The 27,299-nt window shown below is 40.0% G+C and overlaps 1 protein-coding gene across 2 annotated transcripts in view; it reads left to right on the plus strand.

Moving 5' to 3' along the window:
- The first annotated feature begins 18,417 nt into the window (after positions 1-18,417).
- Positions 18,418-27,299, plus strand: part of HNF4G (hepatocyte nuclear factor 4 gamma) — a 44,876-nt gene continuing 35,994 nt past the window's right edge. For both annotated transcript variants that reach the window (XM_061601591.1, XM_061601600.1), the window contains exons 1-2: positions 18,418-18,493; positions 18,582-18,770. In XM_061601591.1, the coding sequence (XP_061457575.1) occupies positions 18,430-18,493; positions 18,582-18,770 (253 nt within the window). In that variant the 5' untranslated portion in view covers positions 18,418-18,429. The remainder of the gene's footprint in view (positions 18,494-18,581; positions 18,771-27,299) is intronic.

Below are 27,299 nucleotides of genomic sequence, written 5' to 3' on the forward strand. Positions count from 1 at the left end.
AACACTTGCAAAAATGAAAGAAATCTCTTCTTCCCACTCCTCATTTTGTTCAGGCCAACAGATATTATGGTTTCTTCAGTCTAACGTGTTCGCAAACAATTGGAAATAGATTGATAAAATAGTAATATAGATAATCTTCATCTGCATTTTTGTATTAATCTGTGCACCATACATGTAAAGCACATTTTACATATGGTTGGATCTGCACAGCTGCAGGCTGTGGCTCATGTGGTAGATGGGCATCAACATGCCCATGTTATCAATTCATGATTGAGGGAAGACTGAACTGGAGAGGTCTCATTTATTTACCTGCGGCTGCTGGACAATGGAGAGGCTTGTGTTTGACTCCCAGCAACCCAGAGATGCTGTCCATCTGAGTTTGCTGCTGAGGTTTCTGTATGTCTCCCCAGCTCACCTCAATTTGCTAGTCACTGCCAGGATCTGTCAGTACTTCATTTGTGTCAATAGCACACCCTGCCCTGCTTGCAAACAACAGAATGGGAAGTAGTTTTCTCATTCTGTGGGTTGCCCTGAGCAAGTAATTATACTTCAGTCTCTCAAATTCTCATCTGTAAAATGGGAATAATACAGTCCTATTCGCTCACATTGTTAGGATGAAATGAAAGTGCTCTGCGATGAATACCAGCATAGATGTTTTATTGTTATGATACTAGATGCCTTCAGAAATCTTCTGGGTTTACTACTTAAGTTTTCTGGGTCTTTAAAGCAATATCCTTTCACTATTTTGTGCTCATTAGTGAAGAAATGAAGTGTGTTTTTAACATGAATGGAAGTACTGTTCATTTTGGATGGTTTATAACTTGATTAGGGTAATAAATTGAAATGCTTGTGGCAGATACTTTTGAAACATTGAGTGTTAGTATAGGTGTGCATGGAGTATTTTCCTCAAAATTTTATCCGTTTTGAGTAATTCATTTTACCATATGAAACCACCTTTTTTTTTAAGGTTCTTTTGCTCTCTCTTCTTATCAGGCTATGGTGGGGCTTTCCAATGTCAGGACACTTAGATAGGTGGAGACTTCTCAGAACAGAGAGCTTATCAGTGTTTGCTTAGGATCTATTGCTCCCTTTTTGCTATAAAAATAGCTATATTGCCTACAGTGGTCATAAACCTAAAGATCAAACTTTCCTGAAACAAGTTTGAATGCAACTTCTCTGATAAAGCCAGGAGTCAGGAAACTTTTGCAGTAGAACACTTCCAGTCTCAAAGTACCCCCGGTGGTGGTGGTTATTAATATGCTAATTATAGCCGTTATGCTACCACAAAGCTTTGGAATATTGCAGTGCTGCTTATTAGGACCAAAAAAGCTTATACGTAGCAAGCACAGAGGCCTGGTCCGATACGTTTTCTGAGATAAAGGGGTTAGGCACAAAACAGTGTTTGTTCTTGTCTCTTGTTCCAGAGTGTAAACAGGGTCCCTTAAGGCAAGGGCCAGCCAAATGTAGCTTGGAATCTACTGGACTGGTAGATGCCTGAGTATTCTAAGTAGATCAGCAATGCTTTCTGACTCCCAGTTGTTTAACAAAGGTCACAACAAAATGACCCCCCCCCCCGATTATACTACTGAAACGAAGAAAACTGGGGAGTAACCAGGACTGGAGTTTTGTGTCGAAGGGTTGTAAGCCATCCTCCACACCATGCATTTAAAGCAGTATCATACAACTTTAAACAGTTGTGGCTTTCCCCAAAGAATCCTGGGAACTGTAGTTTAAGTGGTTTTCAGAGTTCCCTGAGAAGAGGGATTGATTGTTAAATCACTGGGAATTGTAGCACTTTAAGAGGAATAGGGGTATCTTAGCAACGTTCAACACCCTTGACAAACTACAGTTTCTAGGCTTCTTTGGGGGAAGCCATGACTGTTTAAAGTGGTATAATACTGCTTTAAATGTGTAGCGTAGCTGGGGCCTGAGATACTAACAAATTTCAACAAAGATGCTCAACAAAGCCTCTGCTTTAAGGGCTTCTGCAATATGCTACCAATCAGTTAAATCCAAGCATAGTTAGTCTCTTCTGGATCTAAGGGGTGAATTCTATTGTTAGAAGGAAATTTTTATCCATTTTGGTTACTTACATTGTCTGTGAAATATGTTTTATATCTTCATGTATATTTAATTTTTATTCAACCTGGAGAGTCACACTCTACATCTATTGAAAGATGCCAGGAAAAAAGTTAACTGTGTCAAATTCTTCAGCCCCCTGTCTATGGTTGATCAAAACCCTGCCCATTAGGGTTGCCAGGTTGGAAGCATCCCAAAACCAGAGATTTCAGGGGCGGGCCCTAGTGATGTCATAGGGGAAGGCCTTGGTAATGTCACCAAGCATGATAAATTGAGCATCAACCATAGTTGCTTGGAGCATACCACTCAAACGAAATAAATTATCTGACTGGAAATTAAGATAGAAATCTTAGCTAAATGAGGGTGTGTCCAGGTCCAGCCAAAGTGACGGGACCATTCCTTCTTGCCTGCTTAGACAGTGTTTTTAAGGAACATTTAATCTAGCCTACTTGCTTCTGGCAAGAAGGGTTTAAGTGCCCTCAGGCCAGGCCAATTACCAGAAAGCCATTGTAGGAAGAAGGGAGCCTAATGTGGAGATGTTAGATGGGAGCACACAGGAGTAAAGATGGATGCCTCTGAAGGCCGCAATTCTAAATACACTAAGGAACAAAGCCCCATAGAACTCAACAGGACTTACTTCTGAGTAGATATTGTTAGGATTGACTAGGGATCCTCTGCAACAACAACCATATCAAAACAAGGTTGGCAACCCCCTGCATGGAATGCCCTGCCTGCCTTCTAACGTGGCTACTTCAAACTTCTTTAAAGATTTGACCTTTCACTGCAGAGAGAGGTTTGAGGAATGAGTAAGAGTTCAGAAGATTCTCTATTCTTTCCTGCATACTCTGTGGGCTGTCAAACTCACTTTGACAGCCAACCCAATTCCAGTGAGTAATAATTATCAGAGAGAAAACACACATGGTTTGGTCTACCTTCACAGTAGATTGGGAATTGCAGCAATTGGAGCCACACTTCCCAGTATTTGAATTCTCTTTTATTACTATTGGTCATGAAAAAAACCATCATGCAAATAACAAGGTGCCTCATCAGTGGATTTCAGAGGGTTGAGCTGACCACATGGAACCACTGTTGTTGCTTCTATGGATGCAAGGGAGTAAGGCCAGAGGTAAATGAAATGCAAATAGAAAAATAAAAATAAAAGACAGTGATGATTTCCTAAATGCAATACTATACCAACCATGACAAGATTCCTATGATTAAAACAAAAAACTCAGCATCCCACAACCAGTCAGGTTCCTAACCAAAACTAAAAAAATCCTGGCAGCCAGTCAGCCAACGTCACAGTAATCCCCATGCAGCACAACCTGACACAGGGGCTGCAGTTTGCGCAGAATGCTGCAACACAATTGCTGACACGAGTAAGACCCTATCAGCACATAACACCTCTGCTCTGAAATCTGCACTGGTTGCTGCTTTGCTACCAGACCAAGTTCAAGGTGTGCATTCCATGTTACAGCTTCCACATAGTACTTGTTCTGCTCTTGTAAGAAATCAATCATTTAGTGTGGCAGTACCCATGCTTTGGAACTCCTGCCTATTGACATTAGGCAGGCACCTTCATTGTACTCTTTTTGGCAACTGCTAAAAACATTTTTGTTTAGGCAAGCCTACCTAGGCATGTAGAAGCTATTATGTTTTTATCTGTTTTTAACTCATTGTTGGTTTTATTAATTTGAATGTTTTTTAAATACATGTCTTTAACTGTTTTTGCCAATAATTTTATTGTTTTAATTCTTTCTATAAACCGCTTTGAGGTGTTTTTTTTACAGTAAAGCAATATATAAATGTTGTAAATTTATTTATTGTATTTATATACCGCCCCATAGCCGAAGCTCTCTGGGCGGTTTACAGTAACTAAAAACATTAAAAACAAATATATAAATTTAAAACACATCTTCTAAAAACAATTTAAAACACAATTTAAAAAATTTAAAACAAATAAAATACATAAATACATTTTGGAGTCACTGTGACCCTTGGGTCTCTTTCCCCTTTTATACCGAGTCAGGCCATTTGGTATCATCTAGCTCACTACTGATAACATGGACTAGCATTGGCTCTCCAGGATTCCAGGCAATAGTGCCTTCCAGAGATTGAATTTTGGACCTTTGTATGAAAAGCACATGCCCTACCACTGACCTACAGACCTGTTTCAAAAAGTATATTTTAAAATTGTTCTTTTCAATTTACTATTGAATGCACAGCATACTAGGGCAGATCCACACCATGCATTTAAAGCATGTTCAACATACATTTGAAGCACATGAATCCCACCACAGAATCCTGGGAGCTGTAGTTTGTTAAGGGTGGTAGGAACTAACTGTGATGGGGAAACTATACTTCCCAGGATTCTTTGGAGGAAGTCATGTGCTTTAAATGTGAGTTGGATGTGCTTTAAATGTATTATGTGGATCTGCATTACTTCATAAACTTTGCCTGCATATAAATCATTTTAATTTTTAAGATGTAAATAAGATACAAAGTTTACTGGGTGACCATGAGTATGCACCATCTCTTAGCCTAATCTTCCCCTCAGAGTGAAAACAACAGTGGGGGACCATGACCACCCCAAGGAAGAAGGGCACACTTAAAATGTAGATGAAATAATCATTTGTAAATAATAATTTACAACCATAGTGTGAAATCAGATACATATCAAGACATAGTGTGAAGAAATATTTGTATAAGCATGAATGTCAAAGATGTTTATTATTTACACAACCTGTAAAATATATTTATAGTGTAATCCTATGAATGTTTACTCTGAACCAAGTCCAATGTATTCAATGGGACTTACTCAGACAGCGAAGCATACACCGGACTGCAATTCAGTGATAAGGAACTTCACCCATCCAGTCCAAAATTCAGAATCATGCCACTTTAAGCCGTTATGCAAGTTTTTTAATATTTGTTTTATGGTTATTGGATTTTAAATAGCTTTATTTCTTGTTGTGAGCTACCTTGGTTTCCAAATATTCCATATACACACACACTGGAGATGTAAAAATAAATGCACCCCATATAAGAGTTTATTGTCAAAACCAGTTGGCCATTGCAGAACATTTTTGTAAATAAATAAGTACAGTATTAATTTCCTGCCAAATATAAGCAGTGACACCTAAGTAAGCCCTGCCTAATTGCTTAAAAAAGGATTGGAGGGGCAGAGAAGGATTTACAACAAAATCCTTTTCTATGTTTACTCAAAAGTCCCACTGATTTTCAGCACAATCCTAACCATGTCTACTTCCATGATGAATTTCTGCCGGGCCTTGAAGACCTGGCTCTTGAGGCAGGCTTTTGGAGTGGGTTAGATTTTATCTTCATTGTCTTAAGATTTTTAATGTCTAGGTATTGTATGCCTATTTTGTACATCGCCTAGAGTGGCTGGACAGCCAGCCAGATGGGCGACTAATAAATTCAATAAATAAATAAAAATACTCAAAAGTAAGCCCTACTGAATGAGGTTAACTCCCAGGTATGTGGAATTAGCATTGCAGCTTTACTCCCGGAAAAGCTTCATATTGGGAAGGTTTTCAAAACAGGTTGTGAATAAGACAAACTGCCCTCTTCAACAGTCCAGTAAAATTTAAACTTGTTTGACTCCTTAATTAGGATAACACTGCAGCATATACACTTTTTAAAACTTCTGTTTAAAAATTATTTGAAACATAAAAAGTATAATATGCCAATTTTTGCAAGTAATTAAAAAAACCCTGCATGTACACTTTTATGCCTACCAAGATCCTGCTGTGATCGTCTGTGGTAGTGCAATCCTATGCATGTTTACTCAGAAGCAAGTCCTAATCCCGTACAGAGAAGCTAGTCTTTATTTTACAAACAAAACGACCCAGTCCCTTTTAGGGATCCTGGTGGCTTGAGTTCGCTCCCAATACTCACCCAATAGAGTTCAGAAAACGACGAAACAATGATGGAGAAGGAGTATATTTATTACTAACACGTGCACGTGGAGAAACAGCCAGGGCTAGTTCTGATTTAAGCTGAGCACAGTCAGCCTTCTTATTAACTTTGATATGTTAATTACATTAGCATCATTATCATCATAACTACATCACTTTCATTTTCCTTACATCACTTTTAATCCATGTCCATCTTCTTCCTAACTCCATATTTGGAAGTTGTTATTCACACTTGTTTTTCTCATTTCAACCTTGGATGTTTCACTCATATCTGATACCTTTTCCTACAAACACAGCTGCATATTGCAACTAAATCTAATATCTCATTTTGCAAGCACAGCTTTAAACAAACAAGGCCAGTCAGCAAATTAGCATTTCTTTTTAACACACACACAAGTAAATTAACTGTAAATTAACTGTGCTACACTTCCCAAAATGAGCAATCTTTATGTTTAACTAAAATAAACAAAATTCAGTGTCACAATTATGCTGCTGAGATTACTGAATTCCTGATGTGAGACAAGCAGAAAAAGAAAACTGTTCTTAGAACTTGAAATGGGCTTAGCTATTGCCTGAGTGTCAACAAATTTTGTCAATCACAACCCTGACTTCACTTATTGGCTAAAAACCTGAAAGGACAGGGATTAGAGCAGCCGGTAGTAACAGAAGTTGTGGGGGGAAGCAGCTAACATTTTGGTTTATATCTTTTGAACCGGACCGCCTTGAAACTTTTTTTAAAATGAAAGCTAAGAATTTGGAGAGTAAGCTGACTTACCCAGAGACCTGGAAAGGACCCCCAAAGACTGGAGTTTCTGGGCAAAAACCAGAGACCTGGCAACCCTACTGTCCATACCTAGACATGGAGTTCACCAACAGCTGGTGCAAGATTGTGTTCTAAAGCTGTAGTTAATTAATTGGTAGGAGCAATTTTTTCTGTTTCTTTTCTAGTCTACTCTGATGTGTTACTATAATAGGAAAATTTTAAAAATGAAACATAGCCTTCCAAAAATGATTGGTAGCTTTTGTTCATTAAACTCCAAATTAGTGTGTCACACTTATTTTCATATATCTCAGAAAAGTACCTATGCTAAAGCTTTGGTAATATTCACATTTCTTTTAGAATCAATCACTTAGTATATCCAATTGATTAATGATATGTTGGAAGGCACTTCTTTATGCTTTAACTGACTGAAAACTATCTAATTGGTTTAGGGCCCAAATTGAAGTTGCTTATTTTCTGATCACTCTGTAGATGGTGGCAGCATGTAACTGTGAGACAGATGTTATGGTAATTTCTTTGCTAGTTACCATTATGTATTATAATTTTGTGTGTGTGTAATATTGTTTACTTGAATGCCACTTTCCTATGATAAACTATGTTCAAAGAGGCCCACAAGATCAAAAAGCTTATGTAATTCACTAACAGTTTCAAGACATAACAAAATTTAAATAGTCACACACAATAGGCTAATGAAATATCTCAATTTAATAAATATACAATAAAATTAAACACTCTACTGATAATTCATAATGAGATTTAACAGTAAAAAAGACAAATGTAATCTAGGTGACAAAAGCAATGCACGTTCAAAACTAAACCCCCAGTAACGTGTATGTGTATAGTATGTACAGCAGGGGCTCCACTCATATAGTGGGTTATGTTCCAGACCCCCGTCTAAAAGCGAAACCCATTCAATAGAATGGCGCCCGACGCCTGAAAAACACCATAAAAGCGAAACAAGTGCCGTATGAGTGGGGCCTTACTCTAATTGAAAGCCGCCATATTAGTGGGCCGCCGAAAAGCGGGGCCCTACTATAGTTTTTTTCTGTGTGCTGCAACATTTATTTAATTGAACTGAGGGTTTTTTTTTTTAAAGAAATCTTTAGATTGACTGAATATTTTTTCTAATGAGGCATAAAATTTTATATGCATAGGGTTGTCCAGTGTTAGTTCCACTCAGAGTAGACGCATTAAAATCAACATGACTAACCTAGGTCCATTAATTTCAGTGGGTTTACTCTGAGTAGACCTTAGCTGGAAGCAAGCCATACTGAAAATGGAAAGCACCATTTTAGAAAAGGCATCTGATCCTGTGTTTTGAAATAAAAAGAAAATGCCTGCTGTGACCATGGGTGTCTGCAGGATGGGCAGGAAGGAGGTCAGTTGCTCTCTTCCCAAATGATCCATAATCTCCATATTCCCATCTTTCATTTTTTTAAAAGTGTCTAGCACTTGGGGAGCCCAAGATATGAGGCAAAACATGCAGACAATATTACTCCTTATTTGTTTAATGAGAAAATAGCCTGCTCTTCCATTTCAGTTGTGAAATGCCCATCATCTATACTCTAGTAAAGGAACTTTGTGGTTTGTTTCTAAACATGTTATGCTGATCATGTGATGCAGTATGACACTGGAACCAATGACCTAGGGAGGTGGTGGGCTCTCCAACATTGGAGGCATTCAAGAGGCAGCTGGACAGCCACCGTTGGGTATGCTTTAAGTTGGATTCCTGCACTGAGCAGGTGGTTGGACTCGATGGCCTTCTAGGCCCCTTCCAACTCTATGATTCTTCCCTGGTGGAAAAACAATTTCTGTCCCATAGAAAACAATTCAGGTATCCAGGATTTAGCGTAGCTATGATTAGTCAGAAGTGTCTATCCTAAAACAAGGTAACAGCAAAAACATAAGTTCACAATCTTTCTAAGCTGGATCTTATTTCATACATAAGAAAGTGAGGTTTGTTTTGTGTGAGTTTGGGTTGTATTCAAGTAAGTCCTACTCAGAGTACATCCGTTGAAATGAAGGAACCTGTTAATTACGTCTATTAACTTCAGTGGGTCTAGCCTAAGTAGAACTAGCATTGAATACCACACTTTGAAAACACTTTAAAAATTACTCCATCAGTGCCAAAGTAGCTCCCTTTTGGGAGGAAGGAAGGACAGGTTATAAATTTGAAATAAATAAATAAGTGCAGATAAAGTCCGTCATTGCAGGGGACAGGCACTGGCTCAAAGGGCATCTGTTATGCCTGCCCTACAAAGTAGCCTAATGTTATGCCCATTTTGCTAGGGAGAAGGGGAGTTAGAGTACTCCAGTGACAATGCGCTGGTGTAGTCCATTGTTGTTATCCTGCTTCTTCTTTTTTCCGGAAATGCAGTAGAGTTATGTGAAGTTGATTGTGAGCAGTGAGTGGGAATGTCTGGATGCCAGGTCTACTGTAGATAAGCAGCAGTTAAGAGAGAACAGAGGAGTAAACATGGAATAAAAACTTCTCAGAGGCCAGATCTACCCAGGTCTCCCCATGAATCAGTCACCAGATCTACCAGGCTTTTCTCTGATGCTGGTTATGTTAGTTTGTTTGTTTGGAATATTTACTTGGCACTCCCCCACTCTGAAAAAAATTCTGAGGGTGCCTATAGCTGTGATGCACATGTTCATCCTTGGAAATCAAGGCAAATGTGTCTGTTGTATCAGAATGAATGTTTTTACTTGTATGCAAATTTACCTGTATCCAAATTAAATCAGTTATAATTATTAAAATTCTGTGGGATCTATACAGATACATGTTTTAATTAATAATACTAGGGTAACAGCCCTAGCATCTCTGTGAATAGTTCTAAAACTGATGCACAGAAATAATTTGCTGGCATTATTAGCACAATATCCTGACAAGCCCAATGGGGAGATTAATCCCATTATGCCATGCACCAGTACTGTATGTATCCTTTCTTAATGCTTCATACTGATACTAGATATACATCACACTGTTTATGTAGGCTTCTGACAGCATAATGGCCTCATGGTGACCAGCATGCCTTACACTATGTGCCTCACCCACACTTTGTATATTCTTGCTAAAAGCAGTGCCATATAGCCCTTGCGCATAATGTCTTAATGTTTCACACTCTAGTAATAGCTATTCCTTGTATATCTGCACCAGCCCTGCAATCTACACTCTTGGCTGACTTGTATTATTTTCATGGTGTGGGAGAGAGTGCAGCACTGCTCATCCCATGGCAAAAAGAAGGCACGTTTATTTAAGGCATTTAAATACCTCTTAATTATTAACATTTCTAAGCAGTATATTTAAAAAAAAAATCAAAACTGTGCAGAGAATAAAACAATAAAAATTAATTATAAAACTAAGTATAAACCTGAACACTACTTCAAATTACCAGATCATATGCGAGAAGCCTGTGTCAGTCTCATGACCAGAGGAATTTAAAGAACCCAGGAACAACCCTTTCATTGGCCAGAGTGAGGCAGCTACATCCCTTGGCATATGGTAGGGAGCGGCAGAGCAGTGTGTGCTATGTGATCTGCCCTGCAACCCCCCATCCCCAGCTAGCTTCCTGGTTGCAGTTGTAGTGGGAGGACATTGCCTCACCCCCAGTGATGGAGTAACATTCAACTGCCAGTCTGATCATGGGGGGTGGGAACATGACATTTTGTACTTTGCATGAGGATGCAAAATTTCCTGGGCCACCCCTGACAAGTGCCTGAATTCTAATAGTTTTACATTAGAGAAAAGCCCTCTAGAATTTCTGGGCTGAGATGGGTGTGGGAAAATTGGCTGTGTGGTTCTCCTTAGCTACAGGCATTGCCTGATACGAAGGCTTATCATTAAGAAGCACAGCTAAATAAACAGGTTGGGATATGATTACTTTAGTGCCCTTCTTTTGCTTTATGCCATTTTATTGCCCTACTAATGGCTATTAGATTAGATGCATAAGAGCTCGCGAAATATACGTGTTGGAAGAAGTATGCAAGAAAGTAAATGTTTCCCACAGAGAGTCTAGTTTTTCTTAACTGTATTTGATGGAGAGACTAATTTACCTTGCACAGATAAGCTATGGTATGGGAGATGGGTTTGAAAACAGGTTTATTCCATGCTTTTATTATGCTCTGTCCTGTGCAGCCATCATTTTTAATATAAGTTTATAGAGGCCCTGTTGGGAGACTGGGTATTATTACAGCCGAGGTTTGTTTTGTTTTTAAGATTTACCAAATTTTTGATCCATGTGCTGTGAAAGTAGTTAGTATTGAATTACCTTTAATTTTTAAATAAAGCCCCTTTTGTCGTCTTTGATGTTTCCAAAATAAATTTAAAAGATTGGATTAGCCGCAATGCTCCCAAGAAGAGGGGGACAATGAAGGCCTATAGTCATTTTTGTTTTCTATTTTGCATTTGCAGTAGTTCACCAGGTAATAAAAAAAGAAAATCACTCAGTGCAAGCTTTGGTTACATAGTCAGAATGTGGGCAGCGTGTGGGGAGTTGATATGCAACCTATTCTGCAAACAAGTTAGATCAAATTATTTAGATTTTATTCATATACAATGTGATCTAGATTAGGATGTGTGAGAACTTTAGTCTTTGTGAATTCCAATACAAAGTGACCTGATCTGTGCCTCCCAGGCTAATTTGCGTACCTGAGTACAGTTATCAATTGGATTTTGTACAAATGTTATGCAGTTCTTGGGTCAAAAATAGTATCAAAACGCATTTTAAAAGTATATTTAGATAAAATAATTTAGAAATTCACATTTTGACAGAAAATGCATTATGAAATGCATATCTTAAATTCGGTAAAATATATGTAAATGTGTTTAAATGTAAATTTTTGTGCAGTTTCTTTTAAAAAAATCATAGATGTAGAAATGGAATGAAGTGGGCTTATGAGTGAACACCTATGAAAGTAAGATAGATCATAAATATGCTTGTCTGTCTATTCCTAGTCTACATGCCATTTAACATAGAGGGACAAGAAATTCGAGTGGTAAATTCATTGAACAATATCCAAGCTTGTTTTAAAATATAGCCAAAGATGAATGGTGAAAAAGTGTATTTTGTGGCCATTTATTGTGATTGTTTTCTTTTACTTCTATGTCTCTGTGTGCATGTGTATGAATACATGCTCCCTGATATATGCTGGGTGCCTAAGGAATGCATATCTAGCATATTTCTGTTTCATTGTTCATAATAACAGTCAGTCAGTGTGTAGGACTAGAGACTAGCCAGTAAGGATTTCCATTCTGGTCCATGTTTTTCACATGCAGCACTGTTTCCATTCTGCTGCAGTACATCTTCTGACAAAAACTATGTTATTCATCTTGCTGTCTGATGTAGGCAAAATTTTATGTAACTAAGTAATTAATTATTACATTATTCTACACCATTCATTTCAATGAAAAGGAAATGAAATGCAAATGCGGGGCGGGAGAAGTAATCAATTACATATTGTTTGTAGGCTGAAAACAACAGCAAATATAGACTGTGTTAGCTGGATTGATTTCTGTTCCGGACATGGAATAAGTGGGCAATCCACTCCCATTTCCATTTCTGTCTGAATTCTCCAGCATCCCTATTGACCAGAGATGCAAGCTCTCCTGAGGAATAGTAATATGGTCTGAAACACACAAGTTGAAGAGGCTTCTGTTGCCCTTCTTATCTAGTGAGTAGAGGTTCACATTGCGGAGGCCTAGATTTAAGTTCTACATCATTATTTATGGTAACATGACCAAGGTACTATGTTTCAGTCTTGGCTTCTCTTGTATAAAATGGAAATTATGATGACATGTCTCGGAAGGTTGTTATGAGGGTAAGCAAAGCACATTGAAAATTAAAATTGTTAGTTTATTAGGAGGAATAGCTGCCGCTGTACAGCCTGATCAAAAACACTTTAGATACAATCCAGAGTAGGACAGACGTGCCACTGAAATTAAAGCTCTCAGCTGCTATATTGGAGTACAGAATGCAGTGTAATAAAATATCAAATTGCAAGATGAACTAATTGGTTTAATAGGGTTTGAGCTAGCTTTATGTGGATTACAGCCCTTGTGAAGAAAGAGGTTCCATTAAAATTGCCAAGACTTACTATTACATACATCAAGCTGCTGTACATGGGTGACATTACCATCACATTTCCTGTGTGCAGTTACATCAGAAATGTGCATGCCTGTTATTGCATGGACAAAATTCTGTGTCAGAAGCATGTGTATGTACACTAAAGGCCCTAACTTTGATCTTTGCTTTAGATTTTTTTTTAAAAAAAAAGTTTTCTGAAATCACGAAATCCAGTTTATAATTTTCTTCCTCCGTATGAACCAGTTAGTCATCCTGAGAAAATTTGACAGCTAGATGTAATGCTTGTGTAAAACACCCCTCCCAGTACTTATGCTTAAGGAAAATGGAGACAGTAACTGCAACATTGTCCATGGTATTTACAGCAACTAAACATAATCTCTTCCAATCTCCCTGTGTCCCAGTGATTTCCCCCAGCAGCTGTAAAATTCAAAAATGCAAATTGAATTTATTTAATTTATATCCTGTGAAATTTGGGTCCATGTATTGGTTCAGGATGTGTAAATAGGGAGGTTCAAGTTAAAATGCCAGCTAAATTTTTCATCCCTACTGTAGGGTCAGTATATTATAAAAACAAGTCCAAATTTACATGGTTGGTTATCTGTGTTTTCCAGCAATTGCTTCCTGCTGGAAAACTCTGAAGAAATGGATACAAGACAACTGAGGGGAAAATGACAAGAGCAAGGTCAGAGCAGGAAACCTCTACCCTGATCATGTGATTGCCTGATGTTTAAGGGTGCTACGTTAGTGATCAGAAGACAAGAGGTCAGCCTTTTCCCTGCTATATTGTGGTGCTCTCTCTCTATACCAGACAGCAGTTGATGTGTGCCATACAATTACAAGCATGCATTTCTGCTTCTTGTCAAATCCAGTGCTAAGCTTTCAAATGGAAAAGTGTAGAGGCAGTAGGAGAAATTCACCATTACTTCTGAAGTCATTGGGATTAGAATAGGTATTTCCAACTTAAAAACAGCATTTGAAACACTGACCCACAGCATCTGCAACACAGTATGCTAATTTTAAAAAAAATCCTGTAGCCTTCTAGGTGCATGGCCTATAAAGAGATCCCTAGACCTCTGGCTACGTAGCCCAGTTCAGCAGGGAACTGGGAGGCAGAGACAGACATAGCTTTGGAGGTAGAGCACATGTCACAATATCTAAGATCTGAGGTTGTTGGATCAAATACCTGCTGCCTCTGATTACAATCCTTTGAAAAAAGATTCACCACCACACAGTCATCTGTGGTACATCAATAGAGAAGAAACCTTTTGTTTCTTTTCCCTTTACAGGTTATATTTTAGGACATAACCCCCTTTTCTCTCCCTGGTAGAAAGAAACCAGAAGACAGTAATGTCTGATCTCCCCTGTTCAGCTTTTGCAGGTCTGGGATTGCATAGCCCAGGAGAGGTGCTAACCAGGTAACAGGCAATAAACTTTTGATGGTTTTGATGGTTCAGAAATTGTGCAGGCATGTAGTAAAACAAGCAAATACAACTTTTTAGCTCTGATTTATCATGTGGAAGCAAATCCAATAAAACTCTGCAAAAAAGAAGAGGAGAGCATTAGCCCAATAACTGTGTAAAAAATGTCACTTGTGCTTGAGAAACACCATATTTCAGTTGCTCTTTTATATACTGGAGCTAGGGACGTCAGAGAATTCTGACGAAAACAGGAGTGGAAATTGCCAGTGTTCGTTTGTTCATCCCATGTCGGGAACAGAAATCAATCCAGCAAATATGATTGGTATTCACTGTTGTTGCCTTCAATCTGTAAATGGTACACAATTTATTACTTTTTCCTACATTGCTTTTTCTAAAATAAATGGGGTGGAATAACATAATGAAAAGGTAATTTACATAATTAATTATGTAAATTATGCAAGTTACATAACATTTTTGAATCCCTCCCTACTTTTAATCATTCAGTTCAACTAGAAAACCAGCAGAGCATGCTACAGGCTGGAATATAATATTTTCTTTTCAAGTACTAACTTCTCGGAGTTAGGATGGTGTGTTTTGTTTTGTTTTGCATGAGGAGGAGTCTTCAAAATTAATATTTCCCCACCTAGAGTCTGAAGTGGTTCCATTTCATTCTTATCTCTCTTTTATTGTAGGGTAGACTAGGCTTTGCCAGCCTGCCTGGAAGCTACTTACCTGTCTAGTTTGTGGGGCTCTGCTCACCATTATTGAAAGAGCAGGGAGGCAAAAGCTGATTTTCCTGTCCCCATTTGGTTTTCCATCAAATATTTAGTTTTCGAAATTAGTTTGCTTATGCATGCAGAACCCACACAGGAGCAGTAGAGACCCAGTCACCTGACATTTTGGGAGTTGCACATGTTGGTAGAAGACCTTCAAGTCATTGCCATGAAGTGTTCCATGCCTGACCTCCCCTTCCCCATTGGAAATGGTGGTTTTGCTCACGACATGTCCAGCAACAATGAAGGAAGGAAGCTGATGATGGCGGTGGTGGTGGTAGTGCCATGCCACACTGTCTGGCTGCTTGGCTGTGCTCACTTGAGCAAGCCACTTACGTCTCCTTCCCCTCCCCAAGACTTTCTGACCATCACTAGCTATCCCATGCAAAAAGACTGATAAGGTTGGACTGGAGGAGCAGGCAGAAGAAGCTAGGTCTAGGTTTGTTAGATAAAGACTTTTATGTGTGAGATACTATGTTTCTCTGGTCTGTCTAAAAGAGGGTGTGTGCAAGTGTGCATCTATATATTGAAGACCATGAAAGCGTGCAAGGGGTTAATATTTTTTATTCCAGATCAGGAGCGGAGAACCTCTGGCCCTCCAGATGTTGCTGGTTTCCAACTTCCCGTCGGCTCCAGTCAGCATAGTCAGTGACCAGGAATGATGAGAGTTGTGGCTCTCAGATGTTGCTGGACTACAAGTTCTCCAACTCTGTTCTATGTGCATATTTCCTTGACTAGAATTCTCAGGGTGCAATGAAACTTGATTTTGCACTGGGGTGGGGGGACCCCCGGCTGAATTGTCAGGCTCCCAGCACCACTGGGCTCTGCCAGCAGAAGCCTCCTGTCCAGGCTGAACCATGGGGCATGGCAGGGGAGGAGCCATGGGGGAGACTTACGTGAGATCCAAGTCCCCCTCGGAGGGCTCACCCGCGTCCTGCTCCACACGAGAATTCCACCAGCAAAAGTGATTTTTTTAAAATTAGGAATTCTCAGCCTCAGTATTTCCCATCTGTAAAACTACACAATTCTCAGTTGGTGTTGGGCACATGGATTTTTTTTTAAAAAAAATTGTTTACTAACCCCCTCTGATGTCCTTCTGCTGTGTTCTCCCACCTAGTGCATCCACATGCAGGATACACTGGGCTGGTTTGCATGTAAACTTGTAGACTTTCCTCTTCTTCCAGGCATTTAGGCATGTGTTTTTAAATTGCTTTTTAAAAATGTGTTTTTAAGTTTGTATATTTGTTTTTAATGTTTTTAAACATTAGCCCAGAGAGCTTCAGCTATGGGGTGGTATACAAATGCAGTCAGTCAGTCAGTCATAATGCTAAGCTAAACCATGGCTTAACACAAAGTTGTAAGCATGAGGGGTCCCAGAGAAGAGATTGCTGCTGCCGAACTCCTCTCCCAGACATGCTGCTATGTGCTGCCATGAGAGAAACCATGGTTTGGCTTAGTGTGTTGCCCAAACACAGACTCATAGTTTGTCTCGCTCCAAGCAAACCCCGAGCTATAAATCCAATAACAGCTCATTGGTTACAGCTCATAGTTTGTCTGGAGTGAAACAAACCACAAACCTGAGTTCAGATGACATGCTAAGCCAGATCATGGCTTGGCTTATGGCAACACAGGAGCAACAGGATCAAGGGCTGTGCACAGCAGCTGCGATCTCCAGGAACCCACACACTTGTGGGTTTATGCTAAGCCATGGTTTGGCCTCTATATGAAAATGAAGGGACTGATAGGTGACTCTCAAAAGGATCCATTTGTTGCAGTTTGAAACTCTTAAAAATATTTCATAACATATCAGCAATCTGATGCTGTACAGTCAAGGCCAACCCAAGACATTTTGCTGCGTGAGAACACCAAATGGTGCACAACCCCAAGTCAAGATGCACGGGATTAAGGGTGGCCAAGTAATTTTGGCACCTCAGCCAGAAAATTTCACAAGTGCCTGTACCGTGGAGTAAAACTACAAAAACCTATGAAAAATGCACGTGGATTTTGTATTGCAACCTCCAAATGGACATGTTTTACCAAGTGATCATATGGAGAGGTCTCAAGAGACAAACTTTGACCAGAGGAGGTAGGAAAAGTTAGAATGAAAATATTTCCCCTCAATTTTCAATTATTTTATCAAGCTCCATTCTTGGTTTTTAGCACTCTCTCTCCCTTTTCAAAGCAAAACACCAAACAAACAGTAATTCTCCACCACAAAACAGCGTATTATGAATGTATGTGTTCCTCAAGGTAAATGAGGATAAGATGTGTGTAAAACTTATCTAACCATCTACATAATATGTTTATGATCAAACATGAGCCAATGTTTTCCATGGAGGATGATTAACAAACTAATTACCTAGCTATTCTTCAACAAAGAGGTTTTTTATCGTAAAAAAACCAACCGCAGCATGGCATTTATCTTACATTTGAACTCTTTCCTCCTTCCTCCTCCCTCCTCCCCCTTTTCATTCTACCCTCTATGATTTTTCTCTTCGACTGGAAAAAGAATAAGTTACTTTGTTTAAGCAATATTTAACAGCACCAGTCACATGCCACGTAACTAGAACTCTACAGATCTCCACCTCATGATTGTGAATCTATCTCCTTGTACACTTTTGTCCTCTAGAAAGCGAAAATATTATCCCTGTCCTGATTATGTGAACTCAACAGAAGCTAAACACAGGTTAACCGTCCATCTCTCTTATTCGTATTCGGTGACAGGGATGGAGAACCTGTGGTTTCCTAAATGTAGTTAGACTCCAGCTCCCATCAGCCTCTGCCAGAATAGACAATGCTCAGGGATGATGGAAGCTGTAGTCCACAGGCTTCTCATCCTTATTCTATAATATCTTATGGGAACACAGTCTCTAGAGTTAGTGTAGTGGTTAGTGCTGGGCAGGGGGATCTTCCAGCCCATGGGCCTAATTAGGCCCATCATGCATCCCAGTTTGACCCAGAAGGCCATTTTCTCCAAACTACGCCTAGAGATGTGAAGGCCCACGGGGAAAAACATGCCCTCTCTCCCATTTTTCCCTGAAAAATTAAGCAAGCAAACAAAAAGTGGTTTTTTTCCTGTTTATTTTCCCCAGGTCTTCACATCTCTATGCCCACCTGCCCCACACCCATTGGGAACTCCCTAGTGCAGCCAAGGGGGCCCTCTGTCAGTATCAGTTAGCTGATTAGTGCTAATAGTGCACCTGCAAAGGGGCTTGCTGCAAACAAGACTCACTTTGCCTATTTATTATTATTATTATTATTATTATTTATTGCACTTTTAGACCGCCCTTTAGCGACAAGCTCTCAGGGCGGTGTACAACAAGATAAAATCCTTTCTCTCAGGCGTTCAAAGCTATGCGGAGCTTCACGACCAAACTGGAAACCGTTTCCAAGGACCCAGCGCAACTCTCTGAGCTGGGTGAGCTGCCATTGGGGACAGGGGCAAGGGAGGGAGGAGCAGGGATTGGAGGGCCCGACCTGAAGTGCCTCTTCTGCCCTCTCTTTAGAGAAGGACGTCCAGGCTGCCTCGGCTGGCCCAGGGGCAAGTGCAGCTGCCAGCTGGGCTGGGTGGGCCGTGACGGGGGTCTCGTCGCTCACCTCAAAGCTGATCCGGACAAATCCTGGGGCACTGCAAGCTGCAGAACAGGCGCCTGAGGGGGCCCCAGCCAGCCCGACCCCAGAGCCTGCCAAATCAGGTCAGTGGAGGCCATGGGAGTCTTGGGGGGTAGAATGGGGCAAGGTGTGTTGTATCGGACCAGCAGGTCCATATTCTGTGTGTGTGTCTTTGCATCATGTGTCCCCTAATTCTGTTTTGGGGTTTCCCAAACTCTTCAGAGCAGATTTTGGGAAGGTGTGGGGTGCATGCGGAGAGGTGGAAGTTCTGTTGAATAAACAAAAATCCTTGTGCTGATGAAATGAGATAGTTGGATACTGCCCAATGTTACTTGATTTTAAATAAGATTGTTAATCAATTATTTAATCATACAAGGCTCTTCTTGTGGTGTTGCCAACAGGCATAGCCTCTTTTATGGTTAATCTGAATAGGGCCTTCTTGATGGTGACACTCCATCTGTAGGGGGAGGGACGTCCACAGGTGGCCACCACTGAGAAGGTTAGCCAAAGTAGGAGGGAATTCCAGGGGTGTGGTAGTTATCCTCAGTGTAGAGTTTTCAGTGTCAATTGAAGATGCATTTGTTTACCCATGCCTTTGAGATAGATTCAGTGGTTCAAGGTCAGTGACACTGTTTTTTCATTGTATTTTTAACCTTATAGTCTAATAAATAAAAGCTGTCACTCATTTTTTTCATTTTCCTGTCCCTTTCTATTAAACACCACACCAAAATCAAAATACTCTAAATCTTAGGGGTTATTGTTTTAGGCTGCAATCCTAACCCCACTTACCTGGGAGTAAGCCCTGTTGCATTCAGGTGGACTTACTTCTGAGTAGGCATGGTTAGGATAGTAAGTAAGGCAGCCTTTCCCAACCAGTGTGCCTCCAGATGTTGTTGGACCACAATTCCCATCTTTCCTGACCATTGGCAATGCTGGCTGAGGCTGATGGGAGCTGTGGTCCAACAACATCTGGAGGCACACTGGTTGGGAAAGGCTGAAGTAAGACAATGAAGAAATTAACTCACAGTGATTTAAGAAGCATCCTCACTGATTAAAATTGGCATTTGCCAATTAATAAAAAATAGCATTAGTTGATAGAGCCATGATTAAATAAAGTTTGCAGCCTAATATACACATTTCCAAGCGTCACTCGCAGAAATGTTCTGTACACTCAAAATGTAATGATAAAACCTTAAGTGTACATCCACACGCACAGTTACCATTTTAGAGAATGGATGCACTCATGCAGTGCGTCTGATCTTTTTATAGTCCACATGTGTCAGGTTTCAAACTATTATGGTTCCCCGACCATTCACATGGTAGGAAGAAGTACCTGCAGTCTGAGTGGTCAAAGTGCAGAAATTTATGGGGCAATTCAGGCTGCAGTCCTAGGAATAAGGCTGCAACCCAATACTTTCTACTTGAAAGTAAGCTTCATTGGGTTCAATGGGACTTACTCCCAGGTAAGTGTGTATTGGATTGCAGCCTACATGCCTAATTGAACTCAATGAATTTAATTAACCAAAATGTTTGTGTCATTATTGGATAAGTAAAGAGACTAGCAACTGAAGGATGCTTCTGATTTGCCTTGATTAGTATAAGGTATGTCCAGATGTCAGACCTGGCTTTCTCTTGTCATGAAAATTATAGAGTGACATTTCATGATTCAGTTGAACTGATATTGAGAAATCTGAATATATGCTCTTTTGAGAGGTTTATATATTCTTCCTATTACGGTGCTGCGAACAACAACATGACAACCTTCTAAATGCTCTAGGCCGTCCCAGCAGTGTCTGAGGGCAGCAGTGGCAGGGGGCAGACCAGGTGAGCCACAGAGGAGCAGTCACAGCAGGCTGGGGCAGCACCTCAGCAACTGCCCTGCCCTGCTGCTACTACACCACTGCTTTCCACCTCACCAACGATGCTGTTTCAGCCTCAGCAGCAAAGGGTAGACACCAGGAGAGTTGTTAAGGAGCAGCCCTGGCTGGTCCTGAGCAGGTACATAGCTATCTGGGGTCTCGGGGGGTCTTAGACCCCTTACCTTTTGGGGAGCAGGTTCCCTATACCTTCAGCATCCTACAAGCCAATCAGCATGAAGGGGGAGTGTGTTACCCACTCAGAAGAGTCTTCAAACATGTTTCTTTGTCCTTTCCTGCTAATGGGAGCCAATCAGAGTGAAAGAAGGTGAGTCATTCTCTGAGAAGACTCTTCTCAGTAGCTAACACTCTCCCCTTTCATGCTGATTGGCTCCTAGGGTTGTCTGTTATTATAGGAGAAGACATTAACAAGGTTTTCATTCTCAACCCAGCAGCAAAAAAAGGGGGAAGGACCCTGCACTTCTGAATTTGCCACTGGACTACTGGTCCTGAGTGTTTCTGGGCCTCCACTTCCACCTCCCTCCTTCTCTTGGGAGAAGGCAGGGGGATGAAGGCTTGGCAGTTGGTAAAGAGAGGTGGGAAGGCAGCCTTGGCAATTGGTAAAGTAGGTATCAATTGTTATTAGAAAAAAAATCTCTCAATTCTATGCTTAAGACAGTTGAGAACAGAGTTATATAATGGCTAGAAGACCAAGCTATGAAGCCTGTGGTCAACAGTTCCAATTTTGCCTGAAGCTTTTTTTTTTTAGGAAGCCTTAAGGCAAACTACTTTTTCTTAGTTTCAACCCCCTTATCTGCAATTTAAGGGATGCAATACCTTAACAGAATTTTTATAAGGTTTATAACAGAATAATGTATGTGAAATATTTTGAACAATCTAAAATGTTCTATAAATTATGATCAGTATGGTCTGAAGGCACATGTGAACATCACCTTGCCAAAGCTAATCAGGTCCAGGTCTGGTCAACATCTGGATGGAAGACCTCCTGGGAAGACAGTGTATATATCAACTTGGATCCCTTCATGAAGGAAAAGGTAGGATAGAAATGGAAGAACAGGAAATTATATATCAAGGAAACTTTACAGTACAAATAATAACTAGGTTTTATTTGGGGTAAATTGTAATAAGTGTTAGCAAGTTGGCGGCAATCCTATGTACAGTATTATTTTATTTATTTATTTATTTATTGCACTTGTATACCGCCCCATAGCCGAAGCTCCCTGGGCGGTTTACAGCAATCAAAAACATTAAAACAAATATACAATTTAAAACACATATTTTAAAAACAATTTAAAACACAATTTTAAAATTTAAAACAATATAAAAAGTTTGAAACACATGCTAAAATGCCTGGGAGAAGAGGAAAGTCTTGACCTGGCGCCAAGAAGATAACAGTGTTGGCGCCAGTAGTCATCTTTTCTTTCCAATGGTGTCCCTGGGAACCAGTGTAGTTCCTATGGGACATTCTGTCCTAGGGACATTGCTGAGGTGATGATATGATGTCCATTGAAATGGTGGCAATGTGAGAAAAGGATGCTGGCAGAGGGAACGAAAGAGAGAGAGAGGTGAAAGAAACCTTGCCCACCTTGTACTTAAATACTCCTAAAATTCACCTATCCATTGAAGATTAACACAGTCTTCGGAATATGTTTTGTCCGTCCCTTGGAAATTTAGTGAAATCATCCCACAACTAGTCTTCAATATAATGTGGACTGTCAATGATGGGAGACTTAAGTGGTGGTGAATGATAGGGCCATGGTGAGGATTTGGCAGGTCCAGAAAACGTACATGAAACAAATGTGATTTGAGTAGATGTTTAAGGGAGAGAGTGTTGGCTTGACAGCTGATTCAGGTGCAAGTAGCAACATGCAAACATAAGAATTATCAGTGGCTGTTTGATTTGGTTTTTCAGGAAGCTTGTTATAACCTTGATTTTTATTAGCTTGTTTTCTGTTTTATATCCTGATCAGAGTTACCAAACTCTAATAGAAAACAGGACAATTAGCACGCTAAAGAGGCTTGCAGATAACACAGGAATGTTTTCTGATAGCATTCTTATCAGCTAGTAATGTGCTGAGAATCTTTTGAAAGTACAGCACAATGACTTGCACTGCCATCCTTCCTTCTAAACCTTGGGCCTATGAGTTATAAGAGAGGCAGGATTGCTACCAGAAATAGTAGCTCCATCTTGCAGTCCTCTCTCTGCCATGAGTATTATCTCTTAACTTAATTCCTGTTACCATTAGGCTGTGCCCTTTTCCATTCTCCATCTTATCGCTATGCGGCATAGCTGGATAATATATTCGGCTCTTAGGGATGGGGGAGAAATTCAATTCTCTTTGGGTAAAAAAGGCGAATCTGCTTAATTCACATTTACTGGAACAACATGTGAACCAAAACGGAGCATCCTTTGACATTCACATGACTTTGAATTTTGCAGGGCAGTGCAGTTCTCCAGCAAAGTAATGTGTACAAAAATGCACATACTAAAGTGTGCATATAAATGCATCTGTTACTGAAAATAACATAGAAAAATGCCTTATATTAGGGAACGTTGCTTTTTAAAAAATGTGTATATTAAGAGAAATTCTCACTAAAATGCTGAATTTTCATGAGGACTTTAAAAAAACTACAATGCAAAATGCAGACTCAAGAAATGATAATCTGAAAGAAACCAAAATGGACAGATTCATACATCCCTATCCCCATAATGCATTGCATCAGATGTGTATATGTGGGGCCCCTTTCTGTGGTTTTACAGAAGGTGGTAGAGCAGGGATGGGGAACCTGTGACCCTTCAGATGTTGTTGGACTACCACTCCCATCATCCCTGATCATTGGCTATGCTGGCTGAGGCTGATGGCAGGTGGAGTCCAACAACATTTGAAGGGCCACAGATTCCCATTACCTGACGACAGAGGCGTACTTTTGAAATCACATTTGATGCTGATGCAGGTACTGTAGTGTTAAGAGGGCCTATATAACGAGAAAACCTCTGGGGCAACTAAGGCAACTGAATTAGTTACTTGCAGCAGCAGCAGCAGCAGCAACACATACACGCATACACACGCAAACATATACACATATTCAAAGGATGATATTATATTTAGTTTATACCTGATTTTTAATTATGGAACCTGGAACTGATTTTTTTAAAATAAAAAAGCTAGATTTATAGAAAAATCAACAATTGTAAAAATAAAAAAGAAAGCCTCTGAAAGCATACTTCATCTCTTCTGCTGCTGTTCCCAGAGGCACTTTAAACTGAATGCAGCCTTCATATTAAATCCTGAGGAGTCCTAGCCCATTTGGCAAGCTACTCAAAAAAGGTTTGTGCAGCAGCGATAACCCTTTCAAGTGAAGATTTGCTTGTGTAGTTTATTTCAAGGAAATCCTAAAAATGCTGTTTGAAAAAAGCAGTTAATAAAGTTTTGTGAATATTAAAACCACCACCACCACTACCACCCCATATACCAGAAAACTGTTCTAGAACAGTATGCATATTCTTCGGCATTAAGCATTTTAATGCTTGAGATTGTAATCCCATCAGCTTGTTAAAAGTCCTCATAATCACAAAAGTCTCTTCTCTTCTGCTTCATGGTGTGCCAAGGACATTCATAGTTATATTGATCACTGTGTGAAAACCAACACAGTGGGAAGTGGGGGGAAAGGCATGCCATGGCATAATCTACTTTTTGATATTTAGTTTAGAACAAAATGTTTTATTTCGCAATAAATGTAGCTGCTGTGTGGAAACCAAATTTGAAGCCCCATTAAATACATATATTTATTTTACAACATTTATGTTCCACCTTGCTTTCAATGAGCTGAAGGTGGCGTACATGTTTCTTCCCTTCCGCGTTTTATCATGACAACAACCCTGTGAGGTAAGTTAGGCTACAGACAGTGACTGGCCCAAGGTCACCCAGTGAGTTTAGTGGTTGAGTGGGGATTTGAATTGTGGTCTTCAGGTCCTAGTCCAACATTCTAACCATTAAACTGCACTGGCTGCCACCAGCCTTTCTGTGGATATTTTAATAGGCTTTGGGTCAGTACAACTTCTGTGGTTCCCATTTGTGACTTAGACATGTGGATGGTATATGCACCAAACTACTTCCTTCTCACATAACCATGAATAGCTGTCAGGACCACTGTAGGCAGCATCTCTGGCTTCCCTTACTTACAAGAAAGCCTAGGTAAAGATGTCATGAGATTTTATTTTCTCATCAGTTTGATAGAGAATGGTAAAAAAAAAAAGGGGGGGGAGAAAGTCTTGGTACAGTACTAGGATAGATGATGGCATGAATTGGTGTTTGAATAGTGCAGAAAACATTTTATAGTGTAAATCCTAGTGGAGATGGGGGACATCATTTGTACTCCAGGCAGCAAAATGGCTTGGGCTGGCTCTGCTGATTGCTGCCTGCCATGGAATTGGGAAAGATAAGGACTCCAGTGCTATATATATCTAGAGCTATAATAGCATGTGCTCATGTTAACTACAGATGCATCCATTCTCATGCAAGATGAATATATCCATAAAGCTCGACTGCCTTTTAGAAATAAAGAGTAGGTGCATAGGGTTGCCTTTGTTGTTGTTATGTGCCTTCAAGTCAATTATGACTTGTGGCAACCCTATGAATCAGCAACCTCCAATAGCATCCGTTGTAAACCACCCTGTTCAGATCTTGTAAGTTCAGGTCTGTGGCTTCCTTTATGGAATCCATCTCTTGTGTGGTCTTCCTCTTTTTCTGCTCCCTTCTGTTTTTCACAGCATTATTGTCTTTTCTAGTGAATCAGGTCTTCTCATTATGTGTCCAAAGTATGATAACCTCAGTTTCATCATAGAATCATAGAATTGTAGAGTTGGAAGGGGCCTCTAAGGCCATCAAGTCCAACCCCCTGCTCAATGCAGGAATCCAAATCAAAGCATTCCCGACAGATGGCTGTCCAGCTGCCTCTTGAATACCTCCAGTGTTGGAGGCATTTAAGTTATTTTAGCTTCTAGTGATAGTTCTGGTTTAATTTGTTCTAATACCCGATAATTTGTTTTTTTCGCAGTCCATGGTATCCACAAAGCTCTCCTCCAACACCATATTTCAAATGAGTTGATTTTTCTCTAATCCACTTTTTTCACTGTCCAACTCTCACTTCCATACATAGAAATCGGGAATACCATGGTCTGAATGATCTTGACTTAAATATTATGAAAAAGGTGTGGTGCTAAATCTTATCATGGGGTGATATCCAGTGAAGTCATTCTCAGAGTAGACCCATTGAAATCAATAAATTTTAGCCCATTTATTTCGTTATTTTTATTTTGAGCATGGTGGGTGTTGTGACGCCCTTCCCTGGCTCTCCCTGTCAGGTTCCTACCTGCTTGTGGTTACTGCCTGTCACTAGGCACCACCAGGGACTCCACCAGTCCGGACTGTCCTTTTTTATGGTTTCTCTCCCCGCTCTAGCATAGACCTCACCAGATCCCCCTGCTAGGCAGCACCACCAGTCACGTCCTATAACCTGTATTCCCAGAGACTCTGCCTGAGTCTCTCTATCAGGTTACCTCTGTGACTGCGTGCTTAAGATGTCCCAATCCCTTTGTATCAATGCAGATAATCCTGGTTTGCTCTGAATACTTGTGGTGTTATTCTCTTCACCACTGCCACCATTTGTTACCCTTCAGCCTTGGTATTTACCTTACCCTCCCTTCTGGTCTGTGGAACCCCAGCCAAGGATCAGGCCTTTGGTAAACCAAATATATTTATTAAATAACAGAGATAACAAGATTACTTTATAAAGGCACTTAAGCATATGGTTTCATCTATTCCTGAGGTACTGGTCTTAGTATTAATCCGAACTCAACACTCTCCTCACATCCACCAACTCTCCACCCAATCTCCTCTCAAAAACCCACCAAAACAACCCACTCACGTTCACCGTCCACCCAGATTTAACTGTCATCCTTCCATTTATACCCTCAGCCATTCTAAACACTCATCCTATCATCCAGCATTCTAATGCCCATTCACTCCCCCCTCCTCCTTCATTCCACTTACCATGTATCTCCTATACAAACAGCACTTACCATATATACACTAATACATGAACATCACAGGTGTCGCCAGTGATTTTTAAGTTTAATTTTTCTTGCTCATGTCATTTCTGTACAGAAATAAAAACGAGGTAGAACTTTGCCATCTTCAATAAGGTGTGCATGACTATTACAACAGCCTTCTAAATGTTAATTAATCAGGCCAGATATGCATTTAGACTGCTTACACCTGCTGGAACCATACACAGCTGATATCAGCAACAGTATTTAATGTAAAACAATTTAGATTTATCTAATTCTCATGTCAACTTTAGCTGATGCATTATCTTTTCCATAATGAAAATATCCCATAGGCTATGATACTATGACAGAGAGTGACTTTCCGATGTATGATTATTTCCATCCTTTCTGTGCTAACAAGTGAAATAATTAATTCCTTCTGAGATAGGCCATACAACTCATCTGCGGGAAAACAAACACACAGACACCAGCTATTATAGGTTCAGCTATAATAATCTAATTGGTGATCTTAGAAAGCTAAAAGATACTGGCAATATGTCATCTGCAACATGTTGTATAATGTGTCTGATATGGACAATTTATATTCCACCTTTCATTGTTATTGATTCCAAAGTGAGTTACATTGTATCATAAACAGATATTGCTAATAAAAGAGAGCAGAAACA

Source organism: Rhineura floridana, chromosome 1 (genome assembly GCF_030035675.1).
Source record: "Rhineura floridana isolate rRhiFlo1 chromosome 1, rRhiFlo1.hap2, whole genome shotgun sequence".
In the NCBI taxonomy this organism is placed as follows: Eukaryota; Metazoa; Chordata; class Lepidosauria; order Squamata; family Rhineuridae; genus Rhineura; species Rhineura floridana.